The 24,435-nt window shown below is 30.9% G+C and overlaps 2 protein-coding genes across 2 annotated transcripts in view; one reads left to right on the forward strand and one right to left on the reverse strand.

Moving 5' to 3' along the window:
• Window positions 1-24,435, forward strand: part of LOC143910569 (caspase-3-like) — a 427,954-nt gene that overhangs the window by 1,117 nt on the left and 402,402 nt on the right. Inside the window, exons 3-8 of the mRNA XM_077429099.1 lie at window positions 185-322; window positions 9,586-9,637; window positions 9,703-9,842; window positions 9,914-10,048; window positions 10,658-10,818; window positions 10,901-12,100. Of these exons, the coding sequence (XP_077285225.1) occupies window positions 185-322; window positions 9,586-9,637; window positions 9,703-9,842; window positions 9,914-10,048; window positions 10,658-10,818; window positions 10,901-11,224 (950 nt within the window). The 3' untranslated portion in view covers window positions 11,225-12,100. The remainder of the gene's footprint in view (window positions 1-184; window positions 323-9,585; window positions 9,638-9,702; window positions 9,843-9,913; window positions 10,049-10,657; window positions 10,819-10,900; window positions 12,101-24,435) is intronic.
• Window positions 15,122-23,957, reverse strand: LOC143910534 (very long chain fatty acid elongase AAEL008004). Its single transcript, XM_077429043.1, has 7 exons — window positions 23,748-23,957; window positions 20,441-20,502; window positions 17,335-17,525; window positions 16,494-16,568; window positions 16,252-16,414; window positions 16,040-16,176; window positions 15,122-15,955 (listed from the first exon to the last, which is right to left on the reverse strand). The coding sequence occupies exons 2-7, from the start codon at window positions 20,487-20,489 to the stop codon at window positions 15,710-15,712; spliced, it is 861 nt and encodes a 286-aa protein (XP_077285169.1). The 5' UTR covers window positions 20,490-20,502; window positions 23,748-23,957; the 3' UTR covers window positions 15,122-15,709.

Genomic DNA, 24,435 nt, shown 5'->3' on the forward strand with positions numbered 1-24,435 from the left:
TTATCGATCGATATGTGGTTAATCACTGAGTAAAATTAATCAAATTGCTTTTTCACATGTTTTAAGTGGGCTGTTCCATTCGAGACTGCTGATTTGATAAGAATATCACAAGTTTATCATTTCAAAATACCATATCTATGTATTTAATATATGTACATACGTAAGATATCATATAATATTTCAGACGAAAGGAAAGGGTCTATACTAGACAGGGATGATCTTAAAAAAAAATTCAATAATCTAAATTATGACGTACAAACACACAAAGAGAAACCAGGAGATGAATTAACCAAAGAAAAGCTGTTCCAAACCATTGGAGAAGGTAAAATAAATCATTATATTTCAGTTAGATTTTATTTTTATTTTATTACATTTTATACAGTTAGATTTTATTTTTATTTTATTACAAGGAAGGCCTTACAGGTAAGCCCTAATGCGCCTTCCTGGCCAATTACAAACAATACAGCATTTTTTATTATACAAGTCGCTGAATTGCGAGACACTGAAAATTCGAATATTAACGAGACATCTATGAATTGTACATACAATTTTATTGTACATTAATCATAGTCAAATCGTGGTGACATAGTAGGTAGGAAGGTTTTTAGCCAATTTTTAATCGGGAACCATTTCACCAATGACATCAGAGAAAATTGACAAACTTTGATAGGAAAAAATCAACCCGGAGCACAAATATCCAGGTCTGACCAGCAGAAATACAGATATACTCAGAAAAATTATTTTTCAATCGAGGTCAGGTCAATTTTCAATCGCCTCTAGATGTTAGGCAGAAGCTTGATGACCGAGCTATGCTGCTGGCTAAATATACATATAAGTTAATGATCAAGAAAATCTTATGGAAAATATTTGTACATTTTTCCATATGTGAGTTCGATTTTTTATTAAATTAAACGTCAGTATGTATGTAATGAGACTATATCAGAGAAAATTTATATTTTCCAAAAATGTGTACTTCCTGTTCCATATCTGGATTTATATATTAGGAGCATATATTTGAAGGATGTTTAGTTTATACGGATGCGTGTTGAGTTTTAAGTGTATAAGTCTGTCACTTATGGGGTTGTAGCCAATTAGTGCACTGGTTAATTTAGATGCTAAGATCACCGCGACACCGCTATGTGACGAATCTTGGTTACCAGAAAAATATATCGTATTTCCATTTGAAGTTTTATAATGGCCGTTGTTCTTCCAGTGCGTTTCCGAGATTCCGAGTATATCTAGCCCATGACTGTACATCTCTTTCTCAACAACCAGTGTTTTCCCAGGATTCAGGAGTCCTCTAACGTTCCAAGTACCTATTTTGGATTTGTTCCGTAAAGTTTCTCCAGTCGCATATTTTCCACATGATGCCTGGTGAGTCACATGCATGTGGCCAGTAGCCAATTTCACACCGTGAGACCTGGAACCTCGAAGGCGCCGGGTGTCAGCCGGAGAGTCAGACTTCTTCACACTTTTATTTTTGTACATCATAGTTATCTTGGGAGAATACTGCAGTGGATTCCCACTTCCTTCTACAGAGATATTAAAATAAATGCGTTCTATGCTTCACTACTCGATACATTGTCAAATATCTCAAACAAAGAAATGACCATCATTCTTGGTGATTTTAATGCCAAAGTCGGTAATAATAGCAACATTGATAACATAGTAGGTAAATATGGATTGGGTATTCAAAATGAGAGAGGAGAGAAACTTATAAGTTTCTGCATTGAAAATAAAATGTCCATTATGAATACTTGGTTTCAACATCATCCTAGGCGATTGTACACTTGGATATCTCCTGGGGATCGTCACCGCAACCAAATCGATTATGTATTAATAAATTCTAGATGGAAATCATCGATACATAACGTCAAAACATATCCAGGTGCAGATTGCGGATCGGACCATAACTTACTTGTTGCTAAATTTCGACTGAAATTGAAAATGATTAAAAGACATCAAAATAAAGCAATTAAACTCACCAATGATGATGTAATTAATTTTGGCAATGTAATCAGAGAAAAAGATGCAGAATTCCAAATAAATCCTAATGTAGATGTAGAAGAGTCTTGGAAAATTTTTAAAGATCTCATAATTCGGTATGCCAGAAAACATCAAACACCGCAAAATGAACATCGTAAGTCTTTTATCTCTGATTCAACTTGGGTTAAGATAAAAGAACGTAAAAGACTTAAACAAACTGGCATAACATCGACAGAATATCTTGAAAGGTATGCAATATTACATAAAGATATTCAAAGGAGTTGTAGGCGGGATAAAGCTAAATATATAAATGACATATGTGAGGAGATAGAAAAACACGCATTAAAGAATCAGGCAAGGGATATTTTTCACAAAGTAAAAATCGTCACTCAAAAATTTTCACCCAAAACTTGGACAATAGATGATCAATTTGGAAACACGCTTACAGATATTGATGTGATACTCAACCGATGGAAAGAATACTGTTCGGAATTGTACAGTGGTAGTTCGTCGACCTCAATTGTTTCCCTAATTGATGATGTCAGGGAGCCTGACATCTTGACATCTGAAGTTGTAAATGCCATAAAGAAACTGAAATGTAAAAAGTCTCCTGGCAGCGATGGTATACAAGCTGAACTTCTGAAAGAGATTGGTGAAACTGCGATAAAGGCGCTATGTAATATGTGCAACAAGATCTGGGTAAACGGAGTATGGCCGAAAGATTGGGTCAATTCAATATTCATTCCCTTACACAAGAAAGGATCTACAAAAAAATGCGAGAATTACAGGACCTTAGCCTTAATATCGCACTCTAGTAAAGTATTGCTGTATATAATTAAAGATCGTTTGAGCAGTTACCTTGGATGGCAAATACCGAACGAACAAGCAGGGTTTGTAAAAGGCAAAGGGACGAGGGAACAAATACTGAATATACGTCAACTCATTGAAAAATGTCGGGAGTTTCAAACTCCAGCCGTTCTTTGTTTTATAGACTATAAAAAAGCTTTTGACTTTGTGAACTGGGACTATCTGTGGAAAGTTCTACTGGACATGGGAGTCCCCATGCATCTTGTAAAGATAATACATAACTTGTATAATGATAACAATGCAGTAGTTCGAATCAATTCGCTAAATTCGACAATTTTTCGAGTACAACGTGGAGTAAGGCAAGGGTGTATATTATCTCCAGACCTATTTAATATATATGGAGAGTATATAATGCGTAGAGCACTGGATGGTTGGAAGGGTGGAGTGTCCATTGGTGGAAAAAAACTATCCAATCTTCGGTATGCGGATGACACAACGCTCATAGCTAATAATCATGAAGAAATGGCCGAACTGATCCGTCGTGTTGAGACAGAGAGTAATGTGCTTGGCCTCCAGCTAAACCGCCCCAAAACAAAAATTATGATAATTGACCGTCACCAACAGCTGCAAAACAACAACTCAGCTTTAAACGGTATAGATGTGGTTGATAATTTTGTCTATCTGGGGTCACTCATATCTAACAACGGCGGCAGCGAATTGGAAATACGGCGCCGGATTACATTAGCAAAATCGGCAATGTCACAACTAACGAAGATTTGGAAGAATAGAGCCATTACAACTGCTGTCAAAATCCGTCTCGTGAAGAGTCTCGTTTTTTCTGTCTGCCTTTATGGTGTCGAGACGTGGACCATGAAGGCGGCGGATAGACGGAGAATCGATGCCTTCGAGATGTGGTCCTGGAGACGGCTACTGCGCGTGCCTTGGACCGACAAACGCACGAATGTGTCTATTCTTGAAGAATTGAAAATCAAGGATAGATTGTCAACAATATGCCTGAAACGTATATTGCAGTTCTTCGGCCACATTGCACGAAGAGGTGAGGAGAGCCTGGAGCGGTTGGTTGTGGTTGGTAGCGTCGAAGGCAGAAGAGCCAGAGGCAGATCCCCCGCACGCTGGACTGACCAAGTATCTGCAGCGACGGGCGCTTCCACGGTAGCAAGTCTTCGCCTGGCCGAATTTAGAACTGAATGGAGGCAGCTGGTTGACCGCACATCATAGTCACGATCCTCAGTGATGAGGGAACCGACAGCAATATATCTGGATTGACTGATTTACGGTCAATTTAATATTTACATAATAGTACACTGAATTTTATATTTCAACAGTCTTAAACAAACCTGAAAACTTCGACGCTTTGGTACTCGTAATAATGACACATGGCAGACTTGGCGAATTGGCCGCTTACGATACACTGTACGAAATCAAAGATCTTCTCGGTCTATTCAAGGATAAAATAAAGGACAAGCCAAAGTTCATCATACTGAACGTTAGTCTTAGTGCCATACTTGATTATTATCGCATCTCATTTCAGTATTTTTCATTAAAATACGAATTATATTAATTGAAATTTCAGGCGTGTCGAAGACCCTCTCAAACAAAAATACCTCTCGAAAAACTGCGAGTAGAAAATTGCTTAATTTTATATGCATCTTATCCGGGGGAAATTGCACATAGGGGAGAAAAAGGCAGTCGACTTATTCGCTCGTTACGAAAAGCTCTCGAAGAGCTTGCTGTTCAGAAAGAACCACGACTATTGATTGATGTATTAACTGATATTAAAAGACATGTATCCTTTTACCCATCTCACGATCGCCAGCAATTGCCAGTCGTTCAACACAATTTGGAAAAAAGGTTTTTCATCGGAAAAATAAACAACAATACCGCGGGAAAGTGATTTTTACTTTATTTTAAGTTTTTCGTGGGTATTAAAAATTCATCGTGATTTCTAAAATAATAATGTATTATGAACATGCAATAACATTAGAATAAGATAATACTATAAATACAAACAAAAAAACGAAATAATTTTTGAATAATTAAATGATCACTGGATCTATTAGAATAGACCTAAGATCATAAATTAAAATTGTTAAAAAATCAATATAAATCTTAGTACTTTAAAAACCTGTTTAAAGTTGTTGTCAAATGTTCACTATACTTGAATATTGTTGATTGTTAAATGCTTTTTATTATTACGAAATTATGTTCACAATACATCTTATATCTATTTTAATAGCTACTGATCTAATGATCATTTTCTATTTTACAATTTTAATTTAATTATTTTAATGTTAATGTACAGCATAATAGAAAAAAGAGCTCAAAAACCTATTGAAAATTCTTATAAATGCTCATAATACATCTAATACATACATAATATTAATTAAAGACTCTCTAAAGTCGATTACCTACAATAGATTGTGTTTAGGTAATCTGTGTTCATATATACCTGAAGGTTATAGACATTTTGTTGTAATTACCGAGACTCTTCAAAATAATTTTAGTATGGTTATTAGTGATTCTGTCATGGAATCTACTGGTTAGTTTGTTAGTAATGTCTGTAACAAATGGAATATTATATATGGCATGCAGTTTTTTCAAGTTACTATATATGGGTGTATTATAAATTATTTTTAGGGATTTATTTTGTATTACTTGAAGCTTGGAAACGTTAGTATTCGAGGCGTTATTCTATGCAGGTGAAGCATAGGTTAATAATGGTAATATGAGCGCGCCATATAATTTTATTTTATTTTGAGTTGATAAGGAACTATGGCGATTAAATATTGGGTATTTTGAGGATATAATACTTGAATTTGTAATAAATGTATATTATAGAAATGAGTTTGTACCGTTTATTTTGTAAATTACGAATTTTCTAGTACTTAAAAAATTATATTCATAATTTCTTTAATCAAAGCGATCAAAATAATCCATTTTATCGAAAAAAAATCATTCTGTTATTTCATAAAGTTTATGCCATAAACATATCGAACGAAAATATTTGATTTTGATTTTTAAATGCTTTTTTATTATATTATTACTAAATTGTGTTCACAATAAACCTTCTATCTATTTTAATTGCTGCTGATCTACTGATCATTTTCTATTGTACAATTTTATTTTTTTTAGTAATTATAATTTTAATAAACTAATGAACTCTTTTATGTACACAAATTAACTATTCAAATTATGGAAGAGGTTCATTTATCTGGCATGCAAGTTCCAACATTAATACACTCAGTACTGCTACTTATGACTTTGATATATTTAATGTAAACGCAAACCAAGCTAGAATGATTATTACCAATTTATTGTAATATATCAGAGTGTTGTTAATTCAGTTGATCACTTGAATTGTAAATTTAAATTATTTTACATACTCTAATGTGTTTTGTTTCATTTTTTAAAATTATTTTACTGAAATATGGAATTTTAATAATTATTAGTATTTTTTGTTTATTGTTATAATTGTAATCTACGTTATTATTAATATTATTTTTTACTGATCATTAGTCCTACTGTTATCAATATTATTATTGTTGTTATTTTTTTAATATCTAATTTTTTTTTCTTATCTACATATGTAAATGTGAAATTTTTTAAAAATGGTTTTCTTTTGAATAGTTATATTTTATTATAACTGTAAATTTTCCAAAATAAATAAATGAATGTACAGTATAATAAGGTAAAGGAGCAAAAACCTACATATTTACAATTCTTATTAACGCTCATTATACATTTTATACATAATATTAACTAATGACTCTCTAAAGTAGACGATCTAAAGCAGATTGTGTTTAGGTAATCTGTATTCTTTATTTTTATTATACATACATATGTATGTAGTTTCATTGTCTCATTTATATTATATTATTCAAGTATATCTATTGTAGGCTTCGAATATAATCACAATATGTATTGAAAATTTAATATTTAAAACAAATCTAATTCTAAATCGGTCAAATTAACTTATATATTTTATCTATTATAATATACATAGGTTAGATGTATCAGTGAATGGCCTCTAAATAAAAATGATGGTATTACTTTTGTGTCTATTAATTTCATTACTTCATATTTCACAATATATTTGACATATCGTTAATCGTATTTATAATATTCTGAAATACCCCGTTATAAAACAGCCTTTTATTACATTGGTCGAAATTCACAATTCGTTAGCTTAGATTTTTACAAACCTCCTTTACGTTTATCTTATCTTATCTTATCTTTATATTAAATCTTATATGCTACTTGGTACTAATTTTAAACTTCTATATGTATGTAGGTATTTGAAATTTTAGTCCAATATACCGAAAGGTTTCGGAGAAAAACTCAAAAAACCTCGATTCTCCAGAATAAAAGTACTTCTTCCGGTTGGGGTAAAAAGATTCGCTCATGTAATTTATTATACCTATTGTATTTGAACTGCTAAAACTCACCTGTCAAAGGTAATATATACATACATTGGTTTAAGTAATTTAGTTGATTTATGTTCGAATTTGAATTATCTAAGATGCCAGATGAAATATATTTCAACTGGTAATACACTATGACGGTAGCATATATATATTTATGTATGTATTTACATTTACTTATTTTTACATATATACCAGGAAGGCCTTACAGGTAAATCCCAATGCGCCTTCCTGGCCAATTACAAATACAAATGCAGCATTTTTATTATAAGTCGTTGAATTGCGAGACACTGAAAAAACTTGCAAATTAACGAGACATCTATGAATTGTACATAAATTTTTATTGTACATCAATCAAATTTCAAATAGTGGTGACATAGTAGGTAGGAAGGATTATTAGCCAATTTTTTTTTCCGGGAACCTACATACATACATATTACATATATCCAGTGGCGGCTTGTGGATAAGATATCTGGGGGTGCTGCGGTTGATTAAAAATAAAAATAAAATGTTTATTTGGATTATATTTTACTATTAACATCAAAATTAAACATTATATGTATTTTATTTCATTAAAAAATTGATTCTTCTGATCACCTATTCGTTGAATTTTTCACTGTTCATAATCATTTTTTTCAATTAACAGCATAGACAACTCCGTCAATCTTTCCTGAACCATTGTGTTTCTTATATATGTATGTATGTCTTTATTCTATTTATTGATGAAAAACACCGTTCTGGCTCTGAGGTAGTTGAAGTTGTAAGCAGAATTTGAATAAGTTTTTTTATTTCCACACGAACTTTACATAAATTGATTGCAAAAATAAGTTTTAAAAATATTAATAAATCATTAATACTATGCATTTCTTTCCTTGAGTAAAACACTTCTAATTCAGTTTGAAGTTTTTCTTTATCTAGCATTGGATATGATTCGACGGTTAGTAGTAGATATTCCATTGGCATTTTTTTTAGTACTTTTCAAAATTTTCTTTATTAAATAATTTCACAGCTATTAATCGATTAGAAAAAGTATATTTCTCTGTTATATCCTTAATAATAACATCGCACATATTTTTGGCTTCTTGAGACTGAGATGAAGACAATTCGCTGTAATAATCTCGTATTTACATATATAATGGCATTAGTAAAGCATTTTGAATAAAAGTTTTCTTTGATTCAAAATGCATCGATATTACTAGATTGCATTTGGTTGTAAATAATTTCTACGTGCGGTATTAATTTGTAAAAAAGTTCTAACCAAAATAAAAAATTGTCATCATTTAATGTATTCAGTAAATTGGTAGAATCTGTTATTGTTTTATGGGCATTTTCGGAAAAAGATTTAAGGTCTTGAAAATATTGCCTCAACTTCTCTTGATTTTGATACACTTAATTAGCCATGATTCTGTTAAAAAAATTAGTTTGCCAAATAAATTAGAAGAAATAAAACTGTTACAGTGAGGTTTAGAAGGAAGATTAGAAATGTAGAAAGTGTAAGAGGTGTAGAAGGAAAGACGAAAGCAGAAGGAATGACGAATAGTGAGAGGTGTCGGGCGCGCGCATACGACGCAAAATACGTCTCGTAAAGCCGGGAGTGGCAGGCAGTACAAGAAAAAGCTTCTAGCGCGAGCTCCCTCCCCGCGCCCCTCCTTCGCCCAATCGGCATATTCCAACGAAAACCGTACTGCACAAAATCATAAACGATGCCTCACTTTCTGATACTAGTACCGCGATGTATGATCATTATTGGATGTATCGGTGTGTGGGCGAGCTTAATACATGCTTAAATAATATTAATATGTTCATATAATATACATACATTTATGTACATATATAATAATATTAATTTTTCTCAATTTCCTTGGGGGTGCTGCAGTACCGCAGTGCGTATGGACGAGCCGCCACTGCATATATGTATCTATATGAAGTATGAAACACTTGGGTAAATACATATGTATGCGTATATCAGCAATATTGAATAAAACATATAGATTGCTTATCAATTGAGTAGATAAAAGTACATATCTACACATGTATAAAAAAATCATTTAACAGTTTCATTTTCATCGCACAAATATGTCGGACGAAAGTAAGTTTTATTATTACATTATTACTACGTATAGCTTCCAAATTGATTATGGAAAAACTTGTTTTATAATTTATTTACTATGTTTGTAAATAGTTACTGAACAGTTATGAATTTAACTACTGACCAAATAATAACGTATCTTTATTATCATAAAAGCACCACTCAAATATAAGTTAATCTTTAAAAAAGGTTACGGAATACGTTCTATTTGGTATAATTTTCTATTATATTTATTTTACTAGTGTATTTTTATTTAACAAGGGGAAATAGCAAAAAACACCGATGAAGCACCATCACACGCCAACCCATTAAGGTAAAAATATAATATTTTATTCGATCAAATCCAAATACGTGCACTGTATGACATAATTTTTTCAGTAATCTCGATGCTGAATGGGAGGAAAATTTTCAAATATCAAAACAGCAGCCACTTGACAAAGATACAGAGACATATCCCACTGAAAATTTTAAAGTTCTTATTTTTAATCACAAAGAGTATTCGAAAGATTTACTACTTGGTTAGTATTCACAGTTTATGTATATTATTCATTAATTTGTTAAATTTCCCATAACTTTATTGAATATTTAGTGCAAAGAAATGGATCAGAGAATGACATAAACGATCTTGGAAAACAATTCAATGAACTTAAATATGACGTACAGACATACACAGATAAACCAGATCGTTTAACGAAAGACAAACTTTTCAGCATTATAAAAGAAGGTAAACTGCCATATATTTCAATTGCGTAAAATACAGTCAAATTTTACAAATGGACAAGAGAATCCATCAATCTCAATGAAGACTTTTTTTGGTTGAGAGACGAGATATGATTTTTTATATAGATCTATGCCCAATGAACACAAATCTGGTAATAAAAAATGTTGATTGGCTCGAGATTTGGAGATATATGTGTTTTTTAAATCGCCGGATTTTTCTATATCTTGGTGTTGTTCTGTCGATGTCTCAAAATCTGTCAATTTCCTGTTCAAAATGAATATTGGAATCTATAGTCGGGTATTTATCTTTCATTTGTAGTACTTTTCAGCTTTCAAATCTCTCTAAGTAGTCGTCCAGTTCAAATCAAAAGTCAAAAGTACGTATTTTCTCTTGGGATTTATTCCCACTGTTAATACTATTTTATATAGAGTATTTTCTATTGAAACATGTTTATTGGGATAGTTTTCTGATCATATTATTTTTTGTTTCCGTTTAAAAGGGTTAATTGTCAATATGATTTAAAATTACATACAGGTTGTATAAATATCTAAATTATATACTTACATATGTGTACATATATAAATGTCAATATATTAATTTTGAAATGAATAGTGTTAAAGAACCAGGAAAAATTTGACGCTTTGATTCTAATAATAATGACCCACGGTGATATTCAAGAATTAGCCGCTTACGATCAAACATACAAAATTAAAGATCTTCTTGATCTGTTTAAGGATGAAATGATAGACAAACCAAAGCTCATTATACTAAATGTTAATATCGTGACTCATTATGGTTATATAATATGACTTACATATGCTATGGTTATTCATTGGAATATTTTAAATATTGCAGGCGTGTCGGATACCAAAGACGGATATAAGTACAGAAATTTTCCCTGAACTGAAAGTGGAAAATTGCATGGTGGTATATGCGGCTTACCCAGGACAACCAGGAAATAGATCAACCAAAGGAAGTCGACTTGTCCGCTCGTTGCGAATAGCTCTCAGGCAATTGGTGCAATTGAGAGAAAAGCGACTAGTACTTGATATTTTCACTGATATTATGAGACATGTCTCCACAAAAAGTATTCCAGGCAACAGACAAATGCCCATGGTAGCATTTAATTTGGAGAAAAATTTTTTTATTGGAATTGACAACGATGATATTGTACAATAAATAAAAATAAATTCGGGCGTGACTAACCCTTGACTTTATCTATGTATTTGAGGAATATAAGAAAGTCACAAAAAAAAATCCTATGTTGAACCGTACAGACACATTCACACATACCGGCAGCATTATGAAATACTAATAGCTAAGACAGCATTTTCGATACAAATTGAGCGCAAAAGTATGGAAATTTGCACAAGACAAAAGTTCTACTTCCAGTTGTCGGATTTTCTTCAATTTTTTTTATCACTTAAAAACACTATCAGTATTATACACAATAAATATAAAAAAGATTAAAATAGTGAAATATTGTTTTAAAAAAAAATATTACTTCCGGTTTACGAATTCTGACCAAAACCTTATCAGCTCTAAGTTAGTACATAAAGAATACAAATATAAATTTTCAGCTTGATACGTTTAGGGGTGTGGACAAAATAGTGGGCACAACATTTTTGACCTTTCTAAGAGGAAAAAATCCCACTTCCGATTCATTAAATTTTGTGATTTTCTTTTATTTTTACTTAAAATCACTATCTTTATTATACACAATAAATATCATGAATCTTAAAATTACTTAAAAGGTCAAAATAAAATAATGAAATATTGTTTAAAAAAAAAATACTACTTCCGGTTTACGAATTCTGACAAAAACCTCAGCAGCTCTAAGTTAGTACATAAAGAATACAAATATACATTTTCAGCTTAATACGTTCAGGGATGTGGACAGAATCGAGGCGACAACATTTTTGACCTTTCTAAGAGGAAAAAATCCCACTTCCTGTTTATAAAATTTAATGATTTTTTTTTATTTTCATCACATTGATACAAGAATACTTGAATTTTTCATGACGAGCACACATGCTTAAGGGGTCGAAAAAAATAGTGGAAGAAAAAATTTAGGTACTTTTAATTAGATATTATTTATGGAAGAGCTAATACCGGTGTGAATGGGTCATCGATCGACAACGATCGACGGCGAACTATTTTAATTTTTAATATGAATCGTGACATCTATGTATGTTTTAAATATTTCTATTTTAGCACATTATTAGAAGTTTATATATAAATCTACAGATGGTAGTAAAACATTTATTTTCTTCAATAGTTTTTTATAAATGAGATTCCTTGTATTTAAGGATTACAATTTACCGTCAAATTTTATAAACCGGTAAACGGTAAATGATTATTCCTACTACCGGTATACCGGTATTTACCAATAAATAAAAAAATGTTGTTTTTTTGTGTATTAGATATAATATAACTGTATGTGGTTTATTTTACTAAAAACGTTAACCTAGATTGAATCATAACCAGGGACCCGAACCGTTACTTTTTTCGTTCCGGTTCGATAAATATATCAATCTTAGTTCAACTTTCGTATATACATATGTACATACATACATATGTACATATAAATATAATTATAATAAGATAAATATTTAGTATTACTTTTGGTTTATAAGATCCATTCAAAATATTGTTTTTCAATAATATTATGATTTTACTATCTTTCTTTTCTTTACTTTATGTTTTTTTGTCATATAAGTGTGTCATGTGATAAAAACACATATTATTTTTTTCACTACTTTTTTATATTGATATTGTTTTCTTTTAATGTTAATTTTTATATTAAAAGATTTATATTTTATATTATACGATTTACTTAAATGGGTTTTTACCTGTACAAATAAATAAAAAAAGATAATAATTTTTTTAGGATAACCTAGTAAAAAAATATATAATAGGATATTTTACTGAAAGAACATACATATGTATGTTATATGAACTTACTTTATGTTATTTTTCCATTTCTAGTTGAATACACTCATTTTCGCACATTAAAAGAAATATGTCCGAAAAATTAATTTAATTTATTTACTCAATTAAACACCTTTATTTAATTCTCAACTCATTGGCAACGATTTTCAATATTTCAAATTCATTTTCAATCAACTCACAACATATTGAGTAAGGCTTCCAATCCCGGGATCCCGGAATCCCGGTGTTTTCTGGTACCGTAAATCCCGGTGCTGATACTGGTCTGAATACCGGGATTACGGTGCTGGTAAAAATTTCTTTAAAAATATTATTTTTACAAAAATAATATGGAAAAAAAACAAAAAACGACATTATATAATGAACGATGGTGGGATGAGCAATGACAGTCACAGTCCATTTGTTTGTCACCCGTTTCTTCCACCCGCTTCTTCCACCCGTTTCGACGCCGGCTTGCCGTTTCCACGAAATGGTATGAACGGCCTGTATTGTGTCGCAGATATTGTGCTCAACCACAATGATATTTGAAGCATATTTTAACTGATTTGAACTCAGAATCGACCACTGATCCCGTTTTCGTGATCTAGAAAAAATTTGCGTGTGTATGTGTGAGTGTTTGTATATTTATTGTGTGTCAGTGTATTTTGGGGATTTTTTGAATACTGTTCATCCTATCGAACTGAAACTTAGTATTGGTTACTGAAATTTTTATCGATACGCCGTTATTTTTTTTCAAGTTTTTAGATTGACCGGAAATGGTATCTCCCCTTATAGGTGTCCTCTTTCTTTTTAAGTTTTTGAATTACATTATCTCCCAAACCACTCATCAAATCAGACTGAAATTTATTACTTGTAATAGAAATTATTAATATTATACCCCAATATTTTTTCCTAAACCGAAAGTAATACTTTTAATTTAGAGAATCGAGGTTTTTTATGTTTTTCTAAGAAATCCTTTAATTTATTGAACTGAAATTTTACCTATATGTATAAAAGTATATTTACAATATATTTACAACTATATGTATAAAAGTTGATAAGCACCCGTCAACCAGAAGTGGCAGTATACTCCTGTTCAATTTTTTCTTCCACTTTTTTTTTCGACCCCTTTAATATGTGTGTTCTTCACGTAAAAATTCAAGTATAATTGTTGTATCAATGTGATGAAAATAAAAAAAACACTAAATATAATAAACCGGAAGCGGGATATTTTTCCTCTTAGAAAAGTCAAAAATGTTGTGACAACGATTCTTTCCACGCCCTGAACATATTTAGCTGAAAATTTTATTTGTATTATTTTTGTACTAACGTAGAGTTGATAAGGTTTTGGTCGGAATTCGTATGCCGGAAGTACATAGAGCTTTAGTCTTGTGGAAGTTTTCCTACATTTGTGTACAATTTGTATTGAAAATGCTCAGAGCCGGTATGTGTGAACGTGTATGTAAATACATATGTTCGATTATCGATTTTTGTTTTTATCCTTCTTATTTTCCTCAAATACATAGATAAAGTCGTAGGTTAGTCACATCCGAATTTTTTACATAAAGTAAATGTAATTGGAGTTTTTTTTTATATTAGGTGGATTGTTTCGATAAATAATTACTAGATGGTACAAACTATTTGTAAAAAACGAATCAATGAATCAAAGCGATGTTTTTTTTACTTTATTTACATTTTATTTTATTTACATTAATTACATTTTCGGATGTGTTTTATTAAATCTTAGAAATTTATGGATGCGAACCAAAAATTTGAAGAATGTAGCCAAACTCTCAAAATTAGTATGCCAATATGGGAGTATTTTTTGCGAGAAACATCGGGAGAGTTTGCAAAATGCAATTGAACGTTTTTGAAATATTAAAACATGCAATTGAACTTTTTTTTCTTATATGTACATTTGAAATCCCAGTGCTAGCACCGGAATCCCGGGATCGGAAATTCCCAGCACTGCAATCCCGGTGCTGAAGTAACCTTCCGGGATTGAAAGCAGTAATACTAAGTATTTAAAATGAACATCAGATTATTAAAGGATTTTTTTTTAAATCATTGAAAACGAATAATAAAAGTTCACAATAGATAAAGTTTATCAATGGGATGAATTTAAAAAAATAATGATGATTTTTTTTCAAAAATATTTATTTAATTTTTTTCCTTTATTTTATACGATGTTTTCTACTTATGTAGATTATTAACTTGTTTCAATCACTAATAAGGAAATTATTATATAAATATGTATCTACATATTATGCTGATTCCTTTGCTGCATTTAAATATAATTTTTCTGTTTTATAAAAGTAAACAATATACATATAATCGTCATACATACCATTATCCATTTAATTTAAATATTTCCTTCTACTAATAAACACATGATTTGACAACATAATTTGCAAACCTTTTATTACCCAACTATGCAACTATCAAGCTAAGACTAGATTAAAAACTAATAAACAGAATTCTTCATATAATATGTACGCCGAGTGGGATTTTCTACATACTTAATTACTTATTTAAAATGTATGCAAATACTCGTGTAGTTATTTAATTTTTTTAATGTACATAAATGTAAATCCTTATAAATATAATGACAATAATTTACAAGATGTCTTAAATACTCATTTGAATATTAACATGTAATGGTTTGTGTTCGTTTATTTACAACATTGGTGTTTATTTAAAAATAAAAATATTAATAATATACACTTAGATCAATTATCAGTTTTGTTTGAGCCTCTGCAGCTCTTCGGTTCTACCTCTCGATTCTTCTTTCTGACGATTGTTTTCGATTTCAGCCTTTTTTGAAGCGTCCAATGCTTTTTTGTACGTCCTTACGTAAAACGAGCCGAACAGGTAAATGAAAAGTACGGCATTGATCGTCAAAAGCGTGACAATGAACTTTGGATAGTTGCAATCCCTCGGCAAGATTTGTAAATTGTGTATCAAAATTATCGAGAATTGTACCTAAAATTGAATAAAAAACTTTTCATACACGTATTTTGTATATTACATTTAGAAATCCGAAAAAATAACCGTCGATCGACTTACAAGTTGCAACCGAGTTACATATTTTTTCCACCACAAAAACTTTTGATATTGAGGTCCTAGTCCTGCTATCAAATAGTACGTATACATAATTATATGTATGAATGAATTAATTATGCCTAAAAGAGTTCCATGTCCTCCTGCAAACAATATACGATCAGTGAACTTGATCTAACTTCGTGTGCATATTATTAAATCATATAGAAAATGCATACCTGGTAAAAACTTGACACCAATCCATGAACAGATCGGCATCATAGTATGGTGGTATACATGTAGGAAAGTTATTTGGTTATTCTTCTTTCGTAAGACAAAGAAAACTGTATCTAAAAGTTCTATAATTTTCGCTAAAAAGTACCACCAAACGGCTGCAGCCATCTACAAGACAAGTTTGTCATAAGATTATTCAATTATTTTAAATATAAACATGAGATAAAGCAAAATTCAAAATACTCACCCTGTCACCTGTCGGACTGTAATCGACAGGTTGACAAGTAAAACTATAATCACGCAACCATCCAGCTTGCAAGCCCTAAAAAAAAGTGAAAATCAAATAACGAAAAAAACCGTTATTTTAAATAAAAAAATATCCAGGCAAATTGCCCTGCGTTGCTTGTGCCAATGAATGAAATAAAAAAATAGCCTTGTAAAAAAAAATTGTTTACAAACAAACCTCTTTTTTAGTTTTGTATATAATATTAAGATATATAAATTATTATTTTGAAGAAAAATACCAATAATTTTATTTTACTACCACCATCTATGTATAAAACAAAAGACTTCATAGACGTCACCCAAATTTCAAATTTGCAAACTTCAAACGCGTCTTAAACGATATTTTATCTCTATCGTAATGGCGGAGGATCAATTTACTTATATTGATTACCAAAATGAGCAATATGGCAAAGTATGAAAACGATCGGATAAGAGGCAATTTTTTTCCTGAATTGTAATCGTAAGTGAAACGTATAGGAGGTTTGTAAAAATAGAAATCGTTCAGAAAATAATTTATGTATAAGGTAATAAAATACCATCAGGTTGGTTACTAAATTTGACGGTTTCAAATTGAAAACTGAAGATTTAATAGCGAGCACACGAATTATAAAATTGTTGTATTTAAATTAAAGGTATTGCCCAGCATTGCTCAGGTAAATAAAATTTAGAAAACATCAATTTCAAACAACTAAAAATTCAATCAAAAGTCGAGGAATGTCCATTGTTTTTCACTGGTCAAACTATAATATATTATGCAAAACGTAATACTTCTCAGCTATTCAAAAACTTCTAATACTACTTACCTCGTAAACGATATAGATGCTGTACAACACTTGAGTGGCATTATAAAATATCATGATATTTTTCAGATCATATGGCTTTCGATCTCTCATATATTTTGGCCCAACGGATACCGAAAAGTATACGTAAGTAATAAGCAGAGTAATTAACGGTCCAGGACCGGACATCATCCACCAGTCTTTAGTTCTTGGATCTAAAATATATAATCAATAAATACACATCAAAATAAGAACATGAATTTTACATTTCATCTTGAAATGTATGTAAATTGATACAATTTTTGATAAACATAACGCACAAATGTTCAATTGTGACGTAAACTGAATGCAGACATACACGCTTTATTATAATATAAGTAATAAATCGCAAAAGAATAATCAATGAATTACGTCAAGGAATTAATTATTACGCCATCGGTGTCCTTGTGATTACACTTGCATATGCAATTTGTATGCACTCACTGAATCGCATCGAAATACACTGCCAATCGCATTACCCTAAAAAAGACCTAATAGTATGTATCTATTACGTGTATAATTTACATCAAAAACTACACTCGGATGGATTATTTTGTTGATATCTGTTACATAAATGGAACACATTCGTAATAACTAGAGTACGGATAGCCAAGGTGCCGCTTATTGTTGAATTGTTGTAAATTGTTTGTAAAAAACGTTCAACAATGCATTTACAACATTTGAACAATAAACGGCACCTTGGTTATCCGGGCTCTAGTAATAACCCAAAAATCCACTTTTATCCATAAAGCCAGGGACCTCTCATATAGCCTTATTGGAAATCAGTCAATTTCGAGTTTTTGCTCTCATACTTAATTTCAAACCCAGATTAGACTTCTGTCAGGGAATATCAAAATTACCCAAGACTTTTTTTGTAAAACTATATATAGATATATATGTATATATCTTAAATTCGACACATTTTATAACGTGAAAAGGGGATTACGGGCCTATAGCTTATAATATACAGTTTTGTAATATTTCTAAATGCTAACAGGTGGGTGTTCCCAAAACCGAATTTGAAACCAAAACCAAACCCAACCGAATGTAATTGCACGTGCAGAATGCATATGTTTGGGATGTCGCACGTGTATGCATATCCATATGCAACCGACAAGTTTATCCTACATTTTTTCAAATATGGGATTCACCGTTATCGATCACTGTCCAGCAAGTACAAATACAAGGATAAAATATCACTGAAAACATTCCAGGGGGTGATTATTGGGACTGTGTACCATGTATATGAGCTAGGGATGCTGCTTTTTTTCGCATGTTTAAAAATATCTACAAAAAAACACGTACCATGTCCCATTCAGTGTGTTTTCTCTCTTATTATCATCTGGGATCTGGTGGACAATCCACTCCTATTCCTTCCGGTCCAATGCCAAATGCAAGGCTTTAGGGAATCTGTTAGTCAGTTCTTTGATTTGATCTTATTATCTTGTGAAAGACCTTTCTCTCGTTCCCTTTAGTGTTCCAGTAACTACCAGTAACTTCTCGAAACTCTTCAAATTCATCCTGACAATATGACCAAACAAGGAAATTTTTCTATATGTTGTGGATGTTGAACTCTTTGTGGGTGGTGATTTGCAGTCCATGGAATACGCAACATCCGCCTCCATCACCACATTTTAAAGGCATTTAAATTCAGTTTTCAGCTTGCATGTCTCAACTCTATACAATGCGATAGAGATCGCCAGAGATCGCACCATATGGATTTCTTCCATATCTTTGTCAAACTGATCAGCCCTGATTTCGCCATTCCTGTTCTACTGATTGAGATCAAGGCACCTAGGGAAATAAAAGCGTTGACTTTCTCAATGCATTGAACTTTGTGAGTGACTCGAATCTATCAATGAATAAGATTTTCGTTTATCTCTAGACTCGGATGTTAACTCCTTATTTCTATTCTACGAAGTATTTCAGCCATTTCTTCCTCACTGCTGGCCATAAGTGTCTTGTCATTCAATATAGTGGAAATCATTGTCTTGTCATAAGTGTCTTGTCATTCACTATAGTGGAAATCAGTGTCTTGTCATTCATTATAGTGGAAATCTGGCTCCTTTTCCATTGTTATACCACTTTTCCATCCATCCAGTAATCTTCTTATTAACGGTACATATTCACGTACATACTCACTTAATTTGCGCGAGCAGAATACAACAGGAACAAGAGGAACAGGCTTTTCCTCCCGTATTCTGCGCGCGCACATTAATACGGGAGGAAAAGCCTGTTCCTCTTGTTCCTGTTGTATCCTGCTCCCGCAAAATAAGTGAGTATGTACCGTTTACCATGCACCCTTTTTTTTGATCTTTCGACTTAAGATCTTTCGATTTTCGATCTTTGCCTTCCGATATCTGGTTTTTCGTGCATTTCACATTCGATCCCGTGAGGTGCACCTATGTACATATGTATAATATATATTTTCTCCATCTTAGCAAAGCATTTCCTCCAACCTTGTAAAGTATGAACATAAACCCCTGGAATATTTCCATGGACCCCAAAAGATCCGTGGACCATACAATTGTATGTACATATATTGTATTTTTGAGTCTTGATGATATTGTAAAATGTTAACAACTAATTAATAGAATTTAAGAGTGTTCAGTGAAAATTTAGAAAACTTTGATTTGTTACACTGTTGTCACAAACATATGTTGAAATTCGGTATTACAAGTCTTTTTATACTTAGATATGATGATTAAATTTAACTAGACTTTTCTACAATTTAATGGGAGAAAATGAATAGCGGAAATTGCCATATGTCTAACAAGGTCGATGTTTATGTGCGTTTTCTTGAATGCGATTGATACCTTATAATTATTCATTGTATACGTAATATTAATTATTCATGCTCTTATGTCTTACGTAAATGACGTTTTGTATTATCATTTTATTTATTCGATGCGAGTCCGTTGAATTCATTATTATTATAAATACTATATATGAAAATTAATATATGTGTGTAGCATTTTCTTTGTTCAGAAAATTTTCCAGTCCATATATATTATTTATGTACAACATTTTTTTTCTACGTATTGCATAATTGAGTATATGTCAGTATAAATTTAATTATAGTTTTACTCACCGCTTTTCGTTTCCATAAAATTCCTATACGACTCCATTATGTTAGTCATTCTGTTGCTATTCCTGTAAACATATTGTAATTATCAATAATTACATAGAAAATAGGCTTAAAAACAAAAACAAAGTATTACGTTTATTTTACTTATAATTGAGTATTGATTTTGTTTGCTAAATTTTAGAATATTTGCGCAATGCGTATCCTTAATATTTATTCAAAAAATATGCATATTTACATTTCTTTTTCGATCAACTCTCATTTGACACGGGTATAAAATTACAATTTAAAATTTTTTTTAAAATCCTGACTAATTCACAAAATACATTCCTTCAAAATTCTTACTTAAAAATGAGTTTTAATATATTCACTTACGGAATAGTGCAAATACTAGAAAATAATTATTTTCCCTTGCTGTATACAAATGTATAAAATATATACATACAAATAAATAAGCTATTTTTTATTTCTAAAAGAATATAAGTTTAAATCATTATACATAATTTATACATAGAAATATGTACACACATACATATAAATATTAAATATATATATTTTTAATTTAACTTTGCTACCTAACCGATGAACTATCTAAAATATTTCTATTAAGGTTGAATTTTAAAATGTAATAATCCAAAATCTAAATACACGAAATTTCCCAAATCTCACAACACACATTATCGTACACTCGCCACGATTCCCTCAGTACAAGATTTCTATACAAGAAGACATACAAATATGTATATACATATGTAGACATATTGGACGTATCACAGTCAGTATCTGTACACATTCAACGATTGAGAGTGTAATCAAAATACCGTAACAAGCGAATCAATATAAAACGTACACGTAGCCGTGGAACAAGTTCGGTTAACGCTTTTCTATGACGAAAAGTTGTGAATAAAAAGCATACGTATGTATGTATATACATACATAAGTGGGTTAGTGTATCGCCTAAAAGTAGAAAAAGCATTGTGTGTTCGAAAATATGCACAGACACAAATGAAAGTAACGACTTCTAAGCGAATGATCGTTTTCGATTTCCACTCGTTGTCTTTTAATCTAAATCAATTTTATAAATGTGTGACAAAAATTCAAAAAAATTCAGTATAGAAAATACAGTTCGATTTTTTCAGGATTTCATTCCACAAATTGATATGTTTATATGTATTAGAATTGTGTTGATGCCTTCAAGATAAATCTTGAAAGCTTGATTTTACCGAGATATAAAAACCGAAGTTTGATTTGTTGAGAACAACAACACAATTTGTATGTGAATCAAATCTCAACTTCAGGTCGATGAGTTAATGAATGCCATTTGATATTTTTAAGATTTCTAAGGAACAGATGGTGTCGTTAAATTCGATGGAATTTCCATTTTAATTTTAATTATTTTTTGTACCTGTATATTCAAAAAGAAACTATGATAAATGCAACTAACTTTCGAAAAGTTGAAATCTTTAACGTTACAATATGAATGATGATTTCTCTTTAGAAACACCATTTTTTTAATGATTTTTAAAATTTCAATTATTTTTTTGAAAGGAGAAACGTTCTCAACTTTAATCCTCCTTTTCTTCAAGCTAAATTGTAAAAAATCGTTTAAAATATTTAAAATCCATAGTTATCTTGTCTATCCCGATTGAAATAGACATACATCAGTATGTTATTTTAATCAACATCTATTCGATTTTATCAATAAATGCAAAATGAGAACAACACTGATTTAAAGTAAGTGCAAAAATAATTGATTTTATCGAATCCAATTTTTTAAAATACAATAAAAATAGTCATATTTACATATGTATATTCATTCAAAGTAATTGGCAATTATTTCAAACACTTCATCGTTTGCAAGTTTATTCAAATTGACATACTATGCTGGAATATTACAATAACAAACTTTATTTTTGAGAGCAAACAAATTTTTGATTTTTATTTCAAACACGCAAGATGTTTGCATTCAACTAACAGCTTAAATACGCATCTAAATTTTTTTGCAAATTTTACTAGAGAACACAGTATATGTATATGTTTAATATTGCAAACAATAGAGCTACTTATCAATTTTAGACAATAGAAATTGTTTTGCCGTTTTTCAATTAATATCCATATATGTATGTAGTACCCACCCTTGCATAGTATAATTAAACTAAGCACATTAAGTTACTGTTTAGGTGATTCATAATAAAAATTCCTTTCGTTTTACACTTTGCACTTGCACTTATATATGTACATACAGCTGCATATTTGCCAGTTTCCGTACATAATGAGATAATTATCGACGCAATAATGCACCATTATGCACACGATCTGAGAAAAAGCATGCAGTTTGCAATTGCATCATAATATAACCAGATCAATTTCTAATCGAGGTTGCGATCGCACATTTCATGTGATTTATTCAACATGCGAAAACGAATTTTCTCAAACTATCATCATCTTGGAATATTTTAATTACACTCTATTCGTGTCAAAATTTGATTATTCATTATTTTGTCGCAATAAGCAAACGAATTAACATAAGCAATTACATCTGCTAGTTTCATAATTGATAATTTATAAGTGATGCTTTAACATAATATGATACATATGTAAAAATTACTATTATAGTATTTTGTAATATGATTAAATTTAAAACAAAGTCACTTTCACTCATTATATGTAAATTCGTTATTTTTTAATTGAAATATTTAAAACAACCATTTTATTTCTGACGATACTATCAACATGATGATTAAAGTGTAAATTAATACATATTACTACAATGATTTAAATGTATAATTTGAAGCTCATAAACGATTAAAGAATTCGTATTGAAACATTAATTTTCAGTAGCGAACAATATAATGACAATTTTCGAATATATTTAATTACAATTAGTATTATTGATCGAATGCCATCATAAATGACATGATTTTCATCGTCAAACTAATCACCCATCAGTTGAAAATATGCATCTTAAGTGAGTGTAAATGTGTTTTAAATTACGCACGCCGTGTAATATCACTCAAGTATGATACATATCTTACAGTACTTAATAAATATTATGTATTATGAGCATTTATAAGAATTGTAAATAGGTTTTTGAGCTCTGTTTTTCCTATTATGCTGTACATTAACATTATAATAATATAATACTATGATTACTAACCAAATTAAATTAAAATTGTAAAATAGAAAATGATCAGTAGATCAGTAGCTATTAAAATAGATATAAGATGTATTATGAATATAATTTCGTAATAATAAAAAGCATTTAAAAAAATCTAATATCTTACAGTAAATTTCGAATGCTGTTATTTATTACCTGTTGATGATATCGGTCCAAAAATTAATCACAAATCACAAAAATCACACACAAAACACAAGACACGACAATTCTTATTGTACTGTATTTTTTTTAATATAAACAATCCGCTCGAATAGTCACAATGACAGGTGATAGGGGTAGTTTCGCGCGCAATGGTGATACATCATAACAAAGCCGCAGCCAGGGCTGGCTATCACCATAGACTGAACTACACCAGTTGTGTTTTACATCTGATATGGTCCCCCTACCACCCACCGACACCACAGCCTCTCAACCTGCCCACTTGCGTCAACGATGCCTACCAATGTTTGGCCATGAGAAACTCGTATCAATGAACAAAACAATCGTGAATGTTTACATTGGTATCCGCACCATTGACGATCCAAGGGGATGAACAAGCCGGCCATGACCACCCCCTTGAACATACATATATATTTACATAGATACTTTTATATATTCAAAAGTACTTTAATATATTCAAAATATTTCGTCCATTTCGTACCAACTTTTGTCAGACATCGCCAGAATGAGAATCTAATGCTCAATCTCAAGAGAAGGGTCCACGTGTTAGAACTCCAATATGAAACCTTTTTAGTGGCCTGTATTTAACCCTTACAGACCCAGTGTACATTGCAATGTACATACAATAATTTGAACGTTGGTTTTGAAGGTTATTTTTCGTTTT

The sequence above is a fragment of the Arctopsyche grandis genome, chromosome 4, assembly GCF_051622035.1.
Source record: "Arctopsyche grandis isolate Sample6627 chromosome 4, ASM5162203v2, whole genome shotgun sequence".
In the NCBI taxonomy this organism is placed as follows: domain Eukaryota; kingdom Metazoa; phylum Arthropoda; class Insecta; order Trichoptera; family Hydropsychidae; genus Arctopsyche; species Arctopsyche grandis.